The sequence below is a fragment of the Eublepharis macularius genome, chromosome 6 (genome assembly GCF_028583425.1).
Source record: "Eublepharis macularius isolate TG4126 chromosome 6, MPM_Emac_v1.0, whole genome shotgun sequence".
Taxonomy (NCBI): domain Eukaryota; kingdom Metazoa; phylum Chordata; class Lepidosauria; order Squamata; family Eublepharidae; genus Eublepharis; species Eublepharis macularius.
The window spans coordinates 22441116-22459699 of record NC_072795.1 but is presented as its reverse complement, the minus strand read 5'-3'; the positions used below and the strand labels follow the sequence as shown (position 1 = coordinate 22459699).

The 18584-nt window shown below is 41.9% G+C and overlaps 1 protein-coding gene across 1 annotated transcript in view; it reads right to left on the bottom strand.

Annotated features, from left to right (window-relative positions):
* TNIK (TRAF2 and NCK interacting kinase) overlaps window positions 1–18584 on the bottom strand; it is a 350725-nt gene that overhangs the window by 61476 nt on the left and 270665 nt on the right. The window contains exons 14-16 of the mRNA XM_054983851.1: window positions 15462–15671; window positions 3469–3633; window positions 305–544 (exon numbers count right to left, since the gene is read on the bottom strand). Coding sequence (XP_054839826.1) covers window positions 305–544; window positions 3469–3633; window positions 15462–15671 — 615 coding nt within the window. The remainder of the gene's footprint in view (window positions 1–304; window positions 545–3468; window positions 3634–15461; window positions 15672–18584) is intronic.

The window sequence follows — 18584 nt, the reverse complement described above, 5'->3', positions numbered from 1 at the left end:
CTCTGCTACCAGTAACAGAGAGCTAATAGCCACTTCATACATACCCCTAAATATGCCATGGACACATGCTAGAGAGCCATGATCAGTCAAGGCTCCCATGCTGTGATGCTTTCCCAAGTGCTGAGGGACAAATATTTGCCCTTCACAGATTTGCATGGTTATGGTTGGAGAAACCAATCAGTGGTGGTCTAAATGGCATGAAATATGAAGTGAGAAGGGGTGGGGGTTTCAGGTGTCCTCGAAGATGAGTCGAGAAACTAGCTGTTCAAAACTGTCCCGAGTTAGCAGTGACTCAATTTTTTACCTTTGGTGGAATGTCTTCCTCCTGTCGTAACCAAGAACTTCGGTCAAACTTTTCAACGCGAGGGGGGAGAGGAGGGTTTTCAGAAGTGGGGTCCGAGTTCTGCCTTGGCATCTCAGTGCGGTGAGAGGTCACCGTCAGAGCCTCCTGAAACCCAGCCATTCCCTTTGTGGGCTGTTCATGCAGTGACTGAGAGGCTGGCAAAGAAGGTCCTTGGGATTTCACACTGACCAGATGTGGAATCTATGCACCAAGCCAAAACAAAACCATCAGTATAAATGGATTTTCTAAAAAAAATGTTTTAAAAATATGAATAGTTTAAAAGCATTTTTAAAAAAACCTTTTTGTTTCCCAGTTTTTTTGGGGTGTGTGTGTGTGGAGGGGTAAAATGTATCATGAAAATCCAGGGCTTACAGTGTGGTGTATCCAATCATTGTTGGGGTGGGATTTTCCCATTTCTTCCCTCCTGCTGCAGTCCACTGAATGCTCCAAAATTTTGCTCCTGCAGGTCAGCAGACCCTCTAGAATAGCAGGATTTGAATCCAGTGGCACTTGAGAAACCAATAAAATGTTCAGGGTATGAGCTTTCAAGAGTCAAAGCTCCCCTTCTCAGAATAAAGTGTTGTGGTTTGCCCCAGAAAGGGGAAACAGTGGAAATTGCCACCCCCGGCTAGTGGAAATGCCATTCCGTTGGAGGAACTGCTTGGCTAAATGCACCCCATTATTAAGCAAACTGAAATCAGAAATTGCTGAAGATGAGATTCTACTTTAATCCCTCTTTCTATATTATATATAGTATAATCTTTAGCTATATGATCGTGTGTTATTTATGAAATGGTTTAAGAAAATTTCAAGATGACATGCAGGCTCAGCTATACTTGAAATCATAGACCGCCTGATTTTCTTTAGGCTTTTAAAATACTTTAATGGAGTTGTTTGAGATGGAATTTCCTAAGTGGTTTTGTTGATCTCGTTGTTTTAAGGGGGAAATGGAAAGAAGAAAAGTGGCTGTTTTCAGGAGTTTCAGGCTCTGAGAAGTTGCCAGACTTCATTAGCTCTTTCTGCATTGGTTTATACATTACCATAGGAATAATCATTATACCCAATTTATACAGACTTATTTGCAAAGTTGGTGTTTCTTTCTGCTATCAGATACTCTTTTCAGTGGGCATACACCCGTTATTTTGGAGGAAGCTCAGAGATGACTGAAAAGGTTTACAAACGGAACAGTTTGATGAGACATGTAGAGTACACTGGCAGGTTTGGTGAAATACAATTTACTTCCCCTGGAGCGTTTAAGTTCTGTACATGGAAAGACATGACTTCTGAGATGAGCATTAGCAAGTGCCAAATCAAAGTGTCTCTCCTTATTGTAACAGAGAAAGGGGAGGGGGCTGGGGGGTCCTCTGAATATTTGTGCAGTTGTTATGATTGATTTTTTTTTGCTTCAAGTTCTCCTCAGCAGCAGTCCTTAGAGAAAAGTAACACAAAACTGCATGGCTTGAACATCCCAGAATTGTTCAACAGTGACTACTGGCTTATCATCAGGTTGCACGTAAATTTATAAATCGAGGCTTCATATTTGAACCAGATTATGGGAGCTCATTTTGAACTTAAGGACTCTTGCAAAATTAATTTCAAGATGGATGAACGGTGAACACTGAATGGAAGAAAATAAAAAAAATATGGTGGAAGTTGCTTTTCTAAATGTCTCTAAAATACTGTGAGTTTATTTAGTTGAAAAACGTCCCACCTGGGACAGAAAGATTGCCATACTGGAACAGACCAATGTTTTATAAACATTCTGTAACTTCTCACTTCAAACTGTCGCATGCATCTGATGGTTACCAACAAAAAACAAACATGTTTCTCACAGGAGTCCCCCACTCTTCCTTCAGAAATGCTTGTAAGAGAGTCCCAGACATCTTCCCATCCAGCTAAGATTCGCTTAAGCTTAACAATGTAATGGCACAAGAATATGTTCTAGAGTGGGAAAAAAGGATTAAAAGGAGAAAGGAGGAAAAGGATGACCTAGAACAGAACTAGTGATCAGGTTATGAATGGAAGAAACCATGATAATTCAAAGGCTCTCCTTACTTGATCACAGAACTCCAGTTATTTCCCTTTAAGTCACATTCCCGGGGCGGTTTCTCACAATACATGGCAGCAAACCCAGATTTACCACCACTTTCATAGAATAGTACGGACATGGAGCCAGTCTCTCTAATGCACACTTCTCAAGACGTAGGCATTCCTTTATTTAAGAGGTGCACATCTTGGATATACACCTAAAACATTTAAATGCTAAAAAGGTCTGTTCTACTGACACTGTAGAGGCAAGTAACTCAAAAATGCATGGCTTGGATACCCTACAAGTGTTCACCAGTGACCATGAGGCTGTATGTAAATATATAATGGAGCGTCCATATTTGAACCATATTATGGGAGCTCAGTTTGAACATAAATCACCTCAAATCAGGATAATACTGACTGATTCCGCACACGTTGGATAATGCATTTTCAATGCACTTTATCAATCGTTTGAGGTGGATTTTTTGTTCCGCACACGAAAAAATCCATTCCAAATGATCTATAAAGAGGATTGGAAGTGCATTATCCAACGTGTGCAGAATCACTCATTGTTTCACCTTCCTCCCAGGCTTGTTTAGTTGCTACTTGAATCCTGTTGTTCCCCTGGAGTGGGGGAAAGGAATCAAGCTTCATGCTCACATGTCCCCACCCACCCCCACCCCATTCCCCTTAAGGAACAATGGTTCTAACCAATTTATTTGCATGTGTGATTTCCCCAAACCCTGCAAGATCAGTTTGCTTTTCTATGTGATTTTTCCACATTACACCCCATGTATGCCAGCACTATGCCTCACAACACCCAGGAAAATATTTGATCAGTTCACAGAACCAAGACACAGCAACCTGAACCTTTTACAAGAATTTACAAGCCTGACTTAGCATGCCCAATTCAAGTGAAAAACAAATACCACTCAGCGACACATTTAACGTGTTATTTGCCTCTGGCATGCTAAAAAATGTTTGTGTGGGTCACTTCTTTGGTAGCTTTTAGGTGAACTCTACCTTGCATGAGAATCCTTTTGGTGGTCCTATTTGGTTGGTACGTGATCAGCAAAGAAAACAGCTTGCTACTATACCTGTGGATCCACCGGTCTGAGCATAGGTGGCGTCCGAGCAGTCTGTACCCCACTAATACTAAAGGACTCTGACCGCGGAGGCAGGTTTGGATCAGATATCCTGTTAGCTACTTTGTGAGGCATTGCTGGAGAACTCTGCCGGTTGAGTCTGGAGCGCTCCTCCACCTGAAGCAAAAGCAGAAAAGAAGTGGTGAGCTCAGGTTGTCTGATTGTACACCACGCACATATTCTGAACCTGTACAGCCATTTTCTCACCTCAGATTTCTAATCAGCAGCCCTCAAACCATCAGTGAATGTTCAAATAAGAGCAACTTTGCTACTACAGGACTTTCATATTGATAAAAACAAATGTTTCCAACAAAAAGCAAGTAAATGCATTATTTCTTCCGCCTATAAATCTTGTTCAGTGGGCAGGTGGTGAAAGAGTACTTTCAGATCTCTAGATCCACCTATCGCATTCAAAGAATCCATTGAGAAATGGCATGTGTGGATCTGTATGGCTTCCTAGAGGGTGGCAGTAAGTGAGAATCAGCAGGGAGAGTTAAGTAAACTTTAAAAAGGCAGATTGAATGAGGCAGAAAATAGCAGGAGGGAAACAAGTGAAGGAACGTGCATGTGAGAACAGATTGAAGGAGAAATTAAACAGAAGAGAACAGATAAATGAGAGGTTGCTGAACACAGAAGATGAAATTAACGGATATAGAGAAAAACTCCCTATTGAAGCTAAACACTCAACAGGAAGGGTCTTTCTCCTGCACACCTTACTTATAGTTAAAGCAGGCAGCTGGACATACTGAATAAAAAAAGACAGCTAAATCTCACAATCATTCTGTGGCATATTATTCCTTCAAAACATACACCTTACAGACTTTTCACCATGTAAAAGTGCTTCATATTCCAAACAGCTCAGCAGTCATAATTCTGCTGTGACATAAGGTAGGGAAAGAAATGGACCTCCCTCTAAAAAAATCAATACAAAACCTGTTTAAAGACTGAGATGTGTAACACACACACACACACACACACACACACACACACACACACACACACCCTACAACCAGTACAGTATGGGCTTGGAATGCATACGTGGAAATAAATGTGTACTTTAAAAACATGGTTTGAGAGTTTGTGAGCATGACTTGTGGTACACATTTAACCAAAACAGTTTACAGCTGGTCCCTTAAACTGTTCATTAACTGGAATGACAGTCAAGGTTTACAAATTATTGGAGTACCTTAAATTTGCACTTGGAGCAATAGAAAGATGTGTCTTTAACTTATGATACAACTGCTTGATATGTAAGGCTGAATGCACTGAAAGCAGTGAAATAGTATAATTTGTGTTGCTTCAACTTATTTCTAGGGCTGGTTCCTGGGTTGGCATTTAAGGAGTTCTTTTCAGTTTTTGTGTTATTTTTTTTAAAAAAAAGATACTTGAAAATTGATACCATCTTGATTTTCTTTTCCTTTACCCCAACAGAAACCTGTCCTCGTATACAGCTATGCAGTTCTCAATATGAAAGTCCTTTTCCCCTTTCCAAACAATGAACAAAACGTTATAGCTACACCACGTAGCGTACAATGAACACTGTCAGTTTTACTGAAAGATTCCAAGGCCTGCAAACCCCCGTTTTCACCCAAATTTCTTTTAACGGTTAATTTGGAATGGAACTATATCAATTTAAGTCTCTGAAAAATGGCTACACAGGTTTCATCAGACACTTTTTGGCTTGTCTTGAAAGCAGTCCCTGCCCCAGCAGATTGCTGAATTTATAGTGCTCTAGGAGATTATAAATCACAGGCAAGAAAATGAATTTTTATGCCACATCATAAAAACTGCGATCACTGATTGCTGTCATTTGCGGAATCTAAACCATATCTTTCAGAAATCTTCTCACGGGGCCCATCAGCTGCAGCAAGAAGAGCAAGCCCCATGGAAACAGGAGCTGAAAAGCGGGGCATGCAGATAAAGAACACCGCACACCACCATGGGAACCATTGGCTTGGCTTTTGCAACCCCAAAGACTGCACAGAAAGCCCAGCGTATGCAGCACTAAAGAATCAGAAGCTAACTTCTATAACGCCTTCCTTAGGTTTCAGCAAGGCCAGCCCAGCAGCAAGATTGTGGATCTGGAAGATATCATCTAACCAACAAGAGGTGAGAACAGTAATCCCCAAACTGTATGCCACAAGAGAATTTACAGAGCACTGCGGGAAATAAATTATATAATTAACACCATTGGGAATCCAAAGTACACATCCATACACGAGGTTTCTCTGTTGCATCTCTGCTCAAGTCACTGGTTTGGCGTCACCCCCTTCCAATCAACGTTTGCTGGCCCTTCAGTTATGATATAGATACGGCAACAGATGATGCGCCATACGCAGAACAGAGACTCACTCAGAAATACAGGGGATGAGCTCTACCCATGCTGAAGTAAACCTTCTCTGGTGGAAGACTGAAAGCGTGCCTCAGATTTTCATTCAGAAAAGAAGTGTGCCTCAGTTTGGGAAGAACTGGTCTGAGGCTGGAGAAGCCATTGTTTGCAGTTTGCATCCCAAGAAAAATCTTACCTCTTCTGATGTCATAAAGGACAGACACTTTAGCAAGATTTCAAACAGCTGTGAACATGGCAGCAAGCAGACAACTTGCTTGTGAAATTAATTAAACCTGAACCAGCAACTACCTTGATTAGAAGATGGAATGCTGACATAAAAGCATCAAGGAAATGGATCACTGATCTCGCTGATGCAGTCAAAATATAATCCCACAAATTACAGATATGAACCAAATACAAACAAGAACGCCACTTGTATCTAGCGAACGCTTACCGGATGTCAGTGGTGCTCCTGCTCTGAAAAGGAGGCTTCAAAACCAACAAAATAAATATAATATGTTTGGGTTGTACAACTTATTTCTAAGATCAATAATAAATTCAGAAGAGCAAAATACTGAACATTTCTGCTGAGTCTGTGGCTGCATCAGTTACACTGAGTAGAAAAACAGTCAGCTAGTGGGCTTCTGCCCTCTCAGAACATAAGTCCCAGAAAGAAAATATTTCTCTATCACACACAAAAAGGCGGGAAAGCTGAAACACAACACAGACTCTCAAGGAGCAGCCAAAAGAAGATGAAGAGCTCCAATGAGAGACAGATTCTTTGCTTGTTCTGCACAGTCACAAATACGGCATGTGACAAAGATGTCATGAACCAGATCCAGAGAAAACAAGCCCAGTTTGTTCTTGCACCCACCACGCTCATCCGTCCCTCACATGGAGCCAAGTTTGAAGATTCATAAACCACAAAACCTTCTATTGAGGCACTAGGGGTTGGATCCAGACAAAAATTTCCACTAACAGAAGGGAAGTGCCAATTCCCCCTTCTTGCATCAGACCCCCCTCCGTTTGCCCCATGCCACTCCTGTGTGTCCCCTATCCCCCAGAAGCAGGATTTGGGGGAAATCAAGTGATTGCAGCAGAAGGGGGGAAGGAGCAAAGTTCTGTTCTATTGATCAATGCATCTCTCGTTAGCAGAAAATTTAGTCTGGATTAGAGGCAGGCACGAACTGGGAAAATGGCGGTTCGTGGTTTGACGCCTTTCACAAACCATGAACACGAACTGCCATGAACTTGCCCGGTTTGCGAACCGGTTGGTTTGGTTTGTCAGTTTGTCACTTCCAGGGCTGCAGAAAGTCTGCAGAAAGCCCATCCCTCGCATTGCCTAGGTAACAGATTGATCAGCACCAGGCTGTCTGAACCATACAAACAGCTCTAAAAATCATAGCAGTTCATCGCGGTTCATCAGAAATGAGCTCCAAATGAACCGCCAGTTCGCGAACCAAAAACTGGCATGGTTCGTGATGAACTTTGATTCATATTTCAGTTTGTGCCCACCTCTAGTCTGGATCCAAGCTAACGTGTTGTGATGTCAGAGTTGGGGTGCTTTTATATACTACAGTTTCCAGTATGTAAATCGGGACTCTTAAATTCAGTTTAACCCTGTTTGTAGATCAGAAAGAATTGTAATTTTTTCAAGTGCCCCAAGTCAGACATCATGGCTACCTGTGAATAGCTCTAAAATCTCTGTTCTGCACATAGTAACAAAGGAAGTATGCAACCTCGAGGAAAAAACCACACCCATTCTCTGCATGAACAAACTGGAGAGTGTGTTTCATAAGTCTGAATGTGGCCAAAGTATCCCAAATCTCACTCAAGGGGAAAATAAACAGAGGAACAGCTTGTCAAAGAAGACAAATAACTCTTCTGTTCCTGCCCTGAGCTTACTTCTTCCCCTGAAGAGCTTTCGCAAAAGGAGGGGACAGTCCCCAAGTACTGTCTAAAGTCTCTGATACCATCTGCCTCACACAGGCTCACCAAGGAAAACTAAGTTATCTGGTTCTAAAAGTATTTTATTTAACACACCAACTGCCACGACAAAACATGCCATCAGGCCATGATTGAAAAGGCTGTATGCGGTGGTTAGTACTTCACAGAACAATTGTGGTAAATTTTATCCTGAACTGCAGGAATTTTGCACTTTACTACTGTTTGTGTTTGAAGAAGACCTCTAAATGACTACACATTAGTAAAGTGTGTTCTGGGACAGAATCCAAGAATTCTACGTGTGGGTCAAAACTTCCTTGCCAGCAAACTATCATATGAGAATAAGATTAAAATAACCTTTGTGTATGGTGACATCACTGAGCAAGTCACAACCATTTTGTTGCTGAACAAACCTTATGTGGAAGCAATTCCATATATCTCAACCAACAGTCTTTTTCAAAATGGTGCATCAGAAACTAGGCAGACCTTTGAGGATGGTTCTTCTCCACAATGTAAAGTTCAGCCAAGGGCATTTCAGGCCAAGGCTGGTCACCCATCATTTGGCTATTCATACAGTTGAACCTCTGAGAAATTAATCTTAGGGCCGAACTATATAGTACGAACTTTAACAATATGATTTCCTGGCAGCCACACAACAGCTCTGGGAAATGGCTTTTTAAAAGTTTGGGAGTCCAATTCAGCTTGGAAATGCAGCATGGTGGGAGGAAAGGCTCCTACTTCTCCCCTCACCATCATCCCAAGCCAAAATGGCAGATACTTGCTCCATTTTGTATGAGCAGTATTTTGGATCTGACCTAATAAAATTCATATTGTGCAGTTTGGCCATTCTATCAACTATACTGGGCTATTTAGGGTTATTTACTCAACAACTCTCAAGGAGAGTTGAAAGACTCAAAAAAGAGAAATAGTATTTATTTAGAACTAAGATGTGTCTGTATAAACAATAGTATGCAGTACAACAGGTGGCAGCTTTACGTCAACAGACCTCTAAGAAATTCCAGAACACATGCCTCTTATTCCAGCCAAGGCCAAGGATGGTCAAATGGAAACCTTTCTCTTGCCAAAGGCACAATGTGAAACTCACTAACAGAACGTCAAATAAGAATGCGTGTAGTAGATTAAGGAATAACGATGATGATGAACTTTGATCTGTGATATGGTAATGCATCAGATTTTAAAACCGTTTTTTTCTTCACAGATACTTGAGCCTAATGTTTTGAAAGTCTGCTTCAAGAAATGCACTGATGTGACTGCAGTTTGTACAAGCGGCACTGTTCCCTCACAGATGTAGCCTTGACCGTGGGTCCTTTACTAGCCACCTGTATGGGTTATCAATGGGATTATTTCCACGGAAATCAATACAGGATCAGGTTATCAGAGGAGCACCCTGTATGATGCTTCCTGTATAAAGTACATCTTAGGTATTTTCCAAAACATTTAAAGGGCAACTCAAGATCTTCTAGAGCAAGCAATTCAACAAATCACACTTGATGTAAAACCAATTTAGCTTTTATTTATGAGGTGAAACAAAAGGGAACCATCTCAATTGCATTTGAGACTACAAGCAGAAGCTCCTCAAGTCCAGAACTGTCATCACCTGACAGTTTTTCCAGCAAAGAAACTCGCACAGTTTCACATAACAAGAAATCTGACCACACGTTTTCATACCAGTTAATCATATGCTAAATCAAGGTTTCTCCACAAAACTACATGTTCATGGAACACTTGGTCCCAAAACTGAGATGATTACTGCTGGATCCAGTTGTGATCCTGACTGGATGTTTGAAAGCACTGTTAATAAAGCCCAATTAGAATTCCTTTTGTGATGTCTCTTGCTTAGACGTGTCATTTTACTTTGTAATTTGAAGCTCTGTACTCTTTAAATATGTTGAAAAAAAATCCCCTTAGGTGCACCTGACCTCCTTTGGATGCTAGATCTCAAACTTGTCCCATTTGAATTTTGCCAACTGGTTCTATAGCAGTATAACTGCTTCAGGCCACTTCTACCAACAAGAGCAGAGAGAAATTTCCATCTACAGAGTTTTCTGTAGGAAGAGTATATTATTTAAAAATAGCAATGAAGAATGGTCCTTCATCATGTTAAGAAGGAAGTATTTCAGGATCCATTCAGAACGAGGGCCTGAATATCCTTGACTCGACAGGGAAGGGGACGTGTTATGGCAGTTACTCAATTAAAGATACCTTAGTTTATTTAACAAATTGTGAGTTTTAGTTGATTAGTCAGATTAAATCTGTGTAAGTTTGCACATGAATAAAAGCAGTATTTCTTAAAGAAAAATATGTCATCTGCTTTTTTTATGGTGATGAGGCAGGTTTTTCCTCCTGTGTATGAGCTAGCAGACTTCTTGTAAGATGGTGCCTGCCTCCTGTGTTATATCAAAACAGCCAGTTTTATTACTCTCGTGCTCCACTAATTGGGAGATTCTTTATAAGTGATCAAAAAAATTAACAACACATTAAACTACCCAATTACCTTCTGCCTATTTATCTCTCCATTTATTTTTACTCCACCTTGCTTCTAAAGAGTTCATGACGTCCTACATGGCTCTTTTCTCCATTTCAACTGACAAAATATTGCTGAGTCACAAATTAACTTCTCTTTCTCAAAAGCATTTCAAAGGGATGATACAGAAATCACCAGATATATGTTCTAAGCATCCAGGTCGTTTGCATTTATTTGTTCAAAGCATCACATTCCCTGCTTATGCTATTTACCTCAAGCATGGCATAAACCCTTTCAGCAAGCCCTATGATTACAAGAATGACACAGTTAATTGGAAAACTGGAGGAGTTAACGCATCGGAAATGGCTTAAGGTGCTGCCGTCCAGCGTTTCGCAGGTCAGGAGTGCTGGATGACAGAGATAGATAATTATTTACTTGCAAACCTGTAGCCCTTTTGGCATTAGATACTTGAGGGAAAGGCTTAGAGGAACAACAGGAAGAGCTAGAAAATGATCCCAGAGACACCTGCAAAGTGATGCTGGCAGGAGATTTACTGCAGCAAGCATTAGAAGAATGAATCAGGTCTGAGCTGGAAGAAAATGAAAGGGCATTTAAAGATGATGAGCGTATGCCAGAAGACAGAGGCTCTAAGAGAGACACATTCAGGTGAGAACTTTGTGGAGAAAACCCCAGAGAAGGAGTGGGCAGCTCATCCATGCTTCTTCCTACTATTTTTCTTTGCACTGGTGCCTGACGCATTCCAGTAGGAAGTGGTTGACAATCTAGGAGGCTCTCCAAAGACGCATGGTGCTTCTTCTGATAACCTCGTGCCTTCATATCTCTGAAGAGGCATGCTGGTGTAGAAGCACTTAGGTCTAGGTTATCATGTGTTGTGAAAATATTGTTTAAAGATGGAGCACTTCTCGATGCAGAAATGACATTTGGGAACAGATGTGCGGGAAGGTAGTTCCTTCCATTTCGTCCATTATGTTCTTGGAAGTTCATTTTAACTTTAGGGGGAGGCAAAGGCGGCTTTCCTGCTGGAAGATGAGGAGATGAAAAACTCTTGGCCTCTAACCTGGACTGCCTTTCAGGACTGCACCCTTGAGACCGAGATCCTTTGAGATACATCATGTTGTCACTCTTTTTGTGTTGCTTTTGAAAACCGAGTCGGGTGCCAGAGTTTGCCAAGTTTGGTCGCCGCTTTTGCTCTTCTTGCGGCACTGAAATCATAATAACAGGCAACAACTGTGCCGACTTAGCCGAAGCCAACAGCTCCTTCCTGTGAGGGTCTAGCACTTGTGGGTTTCGTTTGGTATGCAGCATGGAAATGTTAGGAACAGGCTTAGAGCTGGATTGCAGAGCGGCACCTTTGCCACCACAGAAGGGCATCGGTTGTTTGGAAATGTTGTTCGGCTTAGCTGGAATAACTGGTGGGTTATTAAGAGATCTCAGCTGTTCCTGGGGAAGTGGGATTACAGAAATTAAACTATTAAAACATGCATTTTTGTCAATCGCTTAGAGTATGTAACTGGCAAACCTCCACCATTCTTAGTTTATACCAAGAAAAGGAACAGAGCTCAAGCTGGTGCTGAAAGCTCTGCTCCCACTTCACAGATGCTGAAAAGCTGGCTGCTCTAACTCAATGACGACGGAAGGTCACACAGCATCTGCTCACAAGCATTTTGCTTTTACAAGCCTGGGCAGAGAATATAAAAGCAGTACTGCTGGATCAGACCAAGAGTCCATCCAGTCCAACATCCTTTTTTCCAACCGCAGCAAGAGAAGTATTTTTGGAAAGCCCATACGCATGTCATGAAGGAAAGAACAATCCCCTGCTGTTGGTCTGGCAGCAGACAGTATTCAGAGGTGTGTTGCTTCTGAACACAGATGCTCAATTTAGCTGCCAAGGCTAGTGGCCATTGAGAGAGCCTGTGGATTGGTCAACTCTCCCTCCCTTTTTGAGACATCTAAGCAGGTGGTCACCTTGTGAAAATGAATGCTCTCCTCTGCCTGCAGGCTTGGGCATCGCCAGAGGCACTCCCAGCAGGGGAAGTAACAGGGAAGATCTTACTGGCAGCAACTGAACCCCATCTGGGCTGAGTTTATTTTCTTCTCTACTTGCAGGTACTTTGGCTCTTGCCAGCCCAAGGACAGGAGCCAAAGAGGTCTTTTCCCTTTGTGTTTTAGCCTGTGGCATGCACTAGCTAGCTCAGGGAATCAAGACCCACTCAGGATGTCTTTGTTTTCATTTATTTGAATTGTAGCTCTAAAATGGGTTGCTTTATACTTTAGAAAGTTCTGCACACCACTGTGGGGTGAAAAATGGCATGGAAATGCCCTCAGTGTGAACAATTATTTTCTTTTGGCTATTCTGAAGGCAGAATCCTTTGAACTACTGTTTTGTAATTGTCATAAAGAAGTCAGAGATGATATAAATCCTCCACTCTTGGCTATGGTGCTAGGCTGTTCAGCTGAACACCTAGCAGTATCAGTGAAAGAGTAGCTCTCTTTTTGAACAGAGCCATCGAGCCCAGATCCTGGAAGTTGAAAGAACTCTGTTCATAAAACATACATAATTCCTCTATTTTGTTTTAATGAATGATTACTGAAAGAGCTTTTGAGTGTATAATAAAGCTGTCCAATCAATCAATCAATCAATCAATCAATCAATCAATCAATCAATCAATCAATCAATCAATCAATCAATCAATCATAGTGTAAATGTATATTTAATATGAACCTGTGGACTCCCAATGCTTAGAAAATGTCAGGGGGGGGCAGAATGTGCTTTACTTCAGGTATCCAAATTCTGTCCAATAATGTAATACACAAGAACCCTTTTTAAGTGGCGCCAGTTGCCATATTCCAGCATCACCTCATATCTCAGCCCTCCTTTAAATGCACATTCCTTTTTTCAGGGCGACTGCATTGTGTGGACATGACAGTTTTGTTATTCAGGAGCAGATGCTTCTATACTAATTTGCAGCAGAGATGAGAGAGGACTGCTCCTGACCTTGCCCTGCCAGTGAGATCAGTACCAAGCAAACCACAAAAGCTAACTGGGTCTGATGTTCAGGGATTTATTCTGTGCATTCATATCCCACCCCCACCACCCACCTCTGCTTCTCGCCTTCATCACGCTGAAAAATAAACAGACCGTCAAGCCAATTACATGCAACGGGGTCAAACAAGAAGAGAATCCAGCCAGTCAAGCACAATGTGCCATGAAAGAGTTTCATGTAGAACTGTGACCAATGAATAAAAACAACTGGCACACAAGCACAGTACACTAAATGAATTCATATGCTAAACCAGAAGATAGCTTCCAAGCATATGGCAGGTCAGTAGCAGCTTTCAAACTATGTTCTGAAGAACTCTCAGTTGCTCAATGTACAGGGATCAGCACATTTCTCTAAAAGAAAGTAGTACACCATTACCAATCTCTCTCTGCAATATGCAGTCACAGGGATGTATTTGTGTGTGCTCAATACACAGGAAATAGCACTGAGGTTCAACAGGCCTGGCCAATGCTCCAAATGGGCCTTAGAAGATGTCCTAGATTCTTCCATAAAATACTGACCTCTGCAGCAGTTGTGCAGAGGTTTCTCAGCACATAATCTGATATGAAAATGATTCCCTGAACGTAAAAAGTTTGTAAGCCAATGATTTAGGTTCAGGGGTTCTACTCTGAATCAGAAACTTGGGGAGCAGAACAGAACAGTAAATATCTTGTGGGAACTATTTCTGGATCAGACCAAAATGTCTTCAACACAAGCTACTTAGTGTGTAGCAGTAGAAGACAGCAAGAGTCCAGTAGCACCTGTAAGACTAACAAAAATTGTGGTAGATCCAGAGGATCTGGCAAAGAGAACTGTGGTTCTCAAAAGCTTATGCTACAATAAAGTTGGTTAGTCTTAAAGGTGCTACTAGACTCTTTACTTAAAAATTGTGGTACGGTATGAGCTTTCATGATGCTTGCTCTTTTCTACTGCTACAGACAGAATAACATGGTTACCCATCTTGATTTACTTAATGTGTGTTAGTATTCTAAAGCCACAACTTGCAAACAGTTGGAGTTTGCCAGGATAAAACTGTGGGCACCAAAGGGCAGTTAGAGTAAATAGGCATACTGAACACCCATTGGACACACAGTCTCTCAAGTCTACTACTCATTTTATTTTCTGCAGCATCTATGTACCACTGAACATGCCAGGATAGTTGGGCAACAATTGGGATGATGTGTACAAGGCTGGCTACTACCATGACCAGTGAACAGCTAGATAGGTCCAGAGGAGTTAGCCGTGTTAGTCTGTAGTAGCAAAATCAAAAAGAGTCCAGTAGCACCTTTAAGACTAACCAATTTTATTGTAGCATAAGCTTTCAAGAATCAAGTTCTCTTCGTCAGATGCATGATCCGAACTGGTCAAATACCTCCTCTTCTGTATTTGACCAGTTCGGATCATGCATCTGACGAAGACAGCTAGATAGGGTTTGTCTTATTTTATATTGCTTTCTTTAATTGACCTTTTAAGCATGGTCAAATGGTTGCAAACTCTCATTTTGAAGCTAGGCCCCAGAAGCCTTTCCTCTTGTTGAAAATCAAAAGCTAAAACCAAAAGTGAGTATCTTCTATTATTACCCACCCAAACACCATAAAATAATGTGCAAACTTTAGAGTACTCCAGAACTCTTCATCAGACTGGATGCCAAACTAGGGAGGGTGGGGGGGAAGAATAGGGAAAGGGAAAAAAGATGTTTCAGGGAACGCATTGTGTATAGAATGCAAAACAGGCTTGCTCAGACAAAACAACAGACAGACCTGGTATCAGGTCATGCCTCTGGACTATCAAAAACAGGGAAAAAAAGGAAGCGTCCACAGAGACACCTCTGATCAACTTTTGGGTTTTTATATTTTCAATTGGACGCTTCCATTTTTTACTGCTTCTTCCCAGTTTTGCTACGTTTTCTCCTAGCTGCTAATCAGAGATCATGCAATGATGATATAATGCCTTGAAGCTGATTGGTAACAGACCAAATGTTGATGTCACTTAACAGAAATGAGAAACCGAAAAAGGGGTGCTTGGAAGTGAAGAAAGGTGTTTAAAAAAAAAAAGCACTGTTGACATTTCTCTCTCTCCCACCTTAAGTCTTGACATTGTTTGACATTGAAATCATTGTTCCTACCTCCTTTGCCCAAGCTGGCTTCTCGCTGGCATTCATCCCCTCCTTATAATGATACAGAGGTTTCTTCTCTGCGGGTCTCTGGTCTTGCCGCTGCTGCTGTTGCTGTTGCTGCTGCTGCTGCAAGGAGACCAGATAGTCCCGCTCCTGTTGCAGCTGCCGCTGGAGCCTCTCAGCCTGCCGCTGCTCCTCTAACTGCTTGCGCTTGTATTCCTACCAAAACAGAGGTGCCAAACAAATATTAGCAAGTAACAGGATAATACGAAATCACAGATGATACAGTCAGGATGGTGTCCAGGTCTCATCCTCTCCAGCTCAGACTTTTGTGATGGTCATAGAGGGACCCTTTCCTTTATCACCAGCTGAAAAGTTGGTTGGCTCCAACTTTCATGATGCCTGCTTGGATGATGTCAATTTGTGAAGGGGCTGAGGTTTAAGAGGGAGCCTAACTACATCTGGCTTTCTTTGCCCTCTGCATGTCTCCCCAAAGTACTTTGTTACTCACTCTCTGTGGATTTTTAAGCTGCGTGGATTTTTAAGCTACCTGCTTCACTAATGCCTGATGGAGCTAATTACTGGGTGATGGGGGCTGGCCCTCGCAGATGTTCTTCAAGCAGACACTTGAAGGGACGCTCTAGCTTCAGAATTCCTTTGCGCAACAGATGGGCCTCTGTGATTTTATGATATTAGCTGTTCCAACTATATGATTTTATGATTATTAGATGTTCACCTGGTGCTAATCTTCTACAAACTCTGTCTCCACTAACTTTTCAGCACCTTTTAGAAAACAGTTGACACAAAGCCGTGACTTCCAGGATTCTACGGGAGATTGTAACAGACAGCTCAAAACAGAAATCAGTTTACGTGTCCAGTCTAAACGGGCCCTCAACCTTAAGGAAACCTTAGTTTTTTCTCAATGCCATTGGCAAATTTTCTTCTTCGTGCCCTAATTGAAGCTATCACGGGCACACAGAAAGTGAAGAGCTAAGATTTCTGCCTGTGGCGGATCACTTTCTTGTCTCATTCCTTCCACTGCAGCTCACAATGCCCCTCAGTGTTGTTCCTGGAGCCCCCCTAATTTTGGTAAGCAGCATTTTGGGGAACATTTTGGGCTGCAGAGGGAGTAGAGAGGTAAGAAGGTCACACTCCATGGGCAGAAATCCTTCCATCCATGGAAACAATCCAACAGATTAAAGTCTCTCTCTTTTAAACAACTTATTTTAAGGTAATCTTGTTTGTTCCCTTTGGTGCCCAATGTGCCATTTTTAGGTCTGGAAATTCTGCACGTAAGCCTTGTTGGCAACATCCTCCTTTATACAAGGTGCAGCTTTTTTCCAGATCTAGTAAGAGGAAAACCACAGACAGCAGCACAGTGGGTAAAAAGACCCTCAGCAAAGGTAACTTTCCAGGGATTCTGAGTCCTTCCTAACTGGGAAGAGACACAGAAGGCATCCGTTCGCCTTCAGGAATGTATCATCAGCAGCAGTGATGATACAGGCTTCTTTAATACGAAAAGAAAGTCAATCCATATCCAAAATACCAATGGATATATAATCTCAGCCTGGAGAAAAAGAGAGAGGCAAAAGCGTATATATGCAGAACGCGCACCAATAAAAGATGTCACAACTATGAGCAGCATGAAAAGGCAATACAAAACGCTCCTGTCAGGAATGGAATGCTAAGCAGTCTGCAAATGAAATATGCCACCAAACTCCATAAAACCAAGCTGAGCTTACAGAGGGCAAGGACATTTTAGTTAGATTGTATTCCGGCACACGCTGCCAGTGGCTTTCAATTAATTGCTCTGCAATAAACACAGCAGGCCAAAGAAGCGGCCTGTCCCTTTCATAAAAACAGAGACCATTCCAGAGGTAGACTGTGGAGAGAAATACACACATGCCAAAGGACGATTAATCAATGAGAGTCCCATCACTGACAAAAAAAAAAGCGCCATAAAACCCTTCTAAGCCTGGCTGTGTTTGCACCCAAGGAAGGCGCTAACATTGTACAACAGCACAGTGGAGAGCTGGGCAATTGCGGGGCTTTTTTTCAGCTGGAACGCAGTGGAACAGAGTTCCGGAACCTCTTGAAAATGGTCACATGGCTGGTGGCCCCGCCCCCTGATCTCCAGACAGAGGGGAGTTGAGATTGCCCTCCACGCCGCCGAGTGGCGCGGAGGGCAATCTTTTTTTTTTTTAATTCATTTTATTGAATATGAACAAGTAATATACATAAGTCAACAATATAAACTATTAACATTTGAACAAGTATTATTACAACTCTTCCCGTATAGTGGTGACATCGATACAGAAAGAGGAATCAAGACAATACAGTTTGTCATATTTTGAAATTACAGAATAAAGTTTCCAGATTGGGTTATTGCTTGAGATATTTTTGATTTGGGTTGAATATTATGCATATCTATGTAATCAAAGAAAGGTAGCCATTTTTCCATAAAATTAGAGTTCTTAGGGAACTGTTCTGCTACAATGAGGTCAGTGTGAGTTTTTTCCACTATAAACTGATTCCAAATTTTTTCAAACCAGGAGTCAACCGTGGGTACGCGGAGGGCAATCTAAACTCCCCTTTGTCTGGAGATCAGGGGGCAAGGCCACCAGCCATGTGACCATTTTCTCCGAGGGCAGCCCACTGAGTTCCACCACCTCTTTTCCCAGAAAAAAAGCCCTGGACAATTGTATGGTCAGGAGTTGAATGGAACAGAAGAGACAAACCAGCACCTCAGCAAGACCGTCCACCCTCACAACGTGTGTCTTTTAAGGTTACCACTTTACAGTTTTTAGAGCCACAAATATTAGTGTTGTGTTTTTTTTAGTTTTTATTTTCAGTTTTGTTTTAAAGCACACACTCATGGGTCACCCACATTTTGCCAGTATAGCCTCTTCACGGGTACAACTGGAGCAGAATAGGCATGCGTCCCTATGAAGAGGCTAAGGTGCACTGCTACTAGCACCTCCTGCCCGACATTTCAGACCACAGATAATTTAGGAAGACTTTCTGGCCCATTCACTGGTTCTAACCCCTCTCGTTCCCCAAGCAATTATTTTTATAAAGGGATTTATATTATAGGTACGCTTTGCTTTTCAAGAATGGGGGGCTATTTTAACG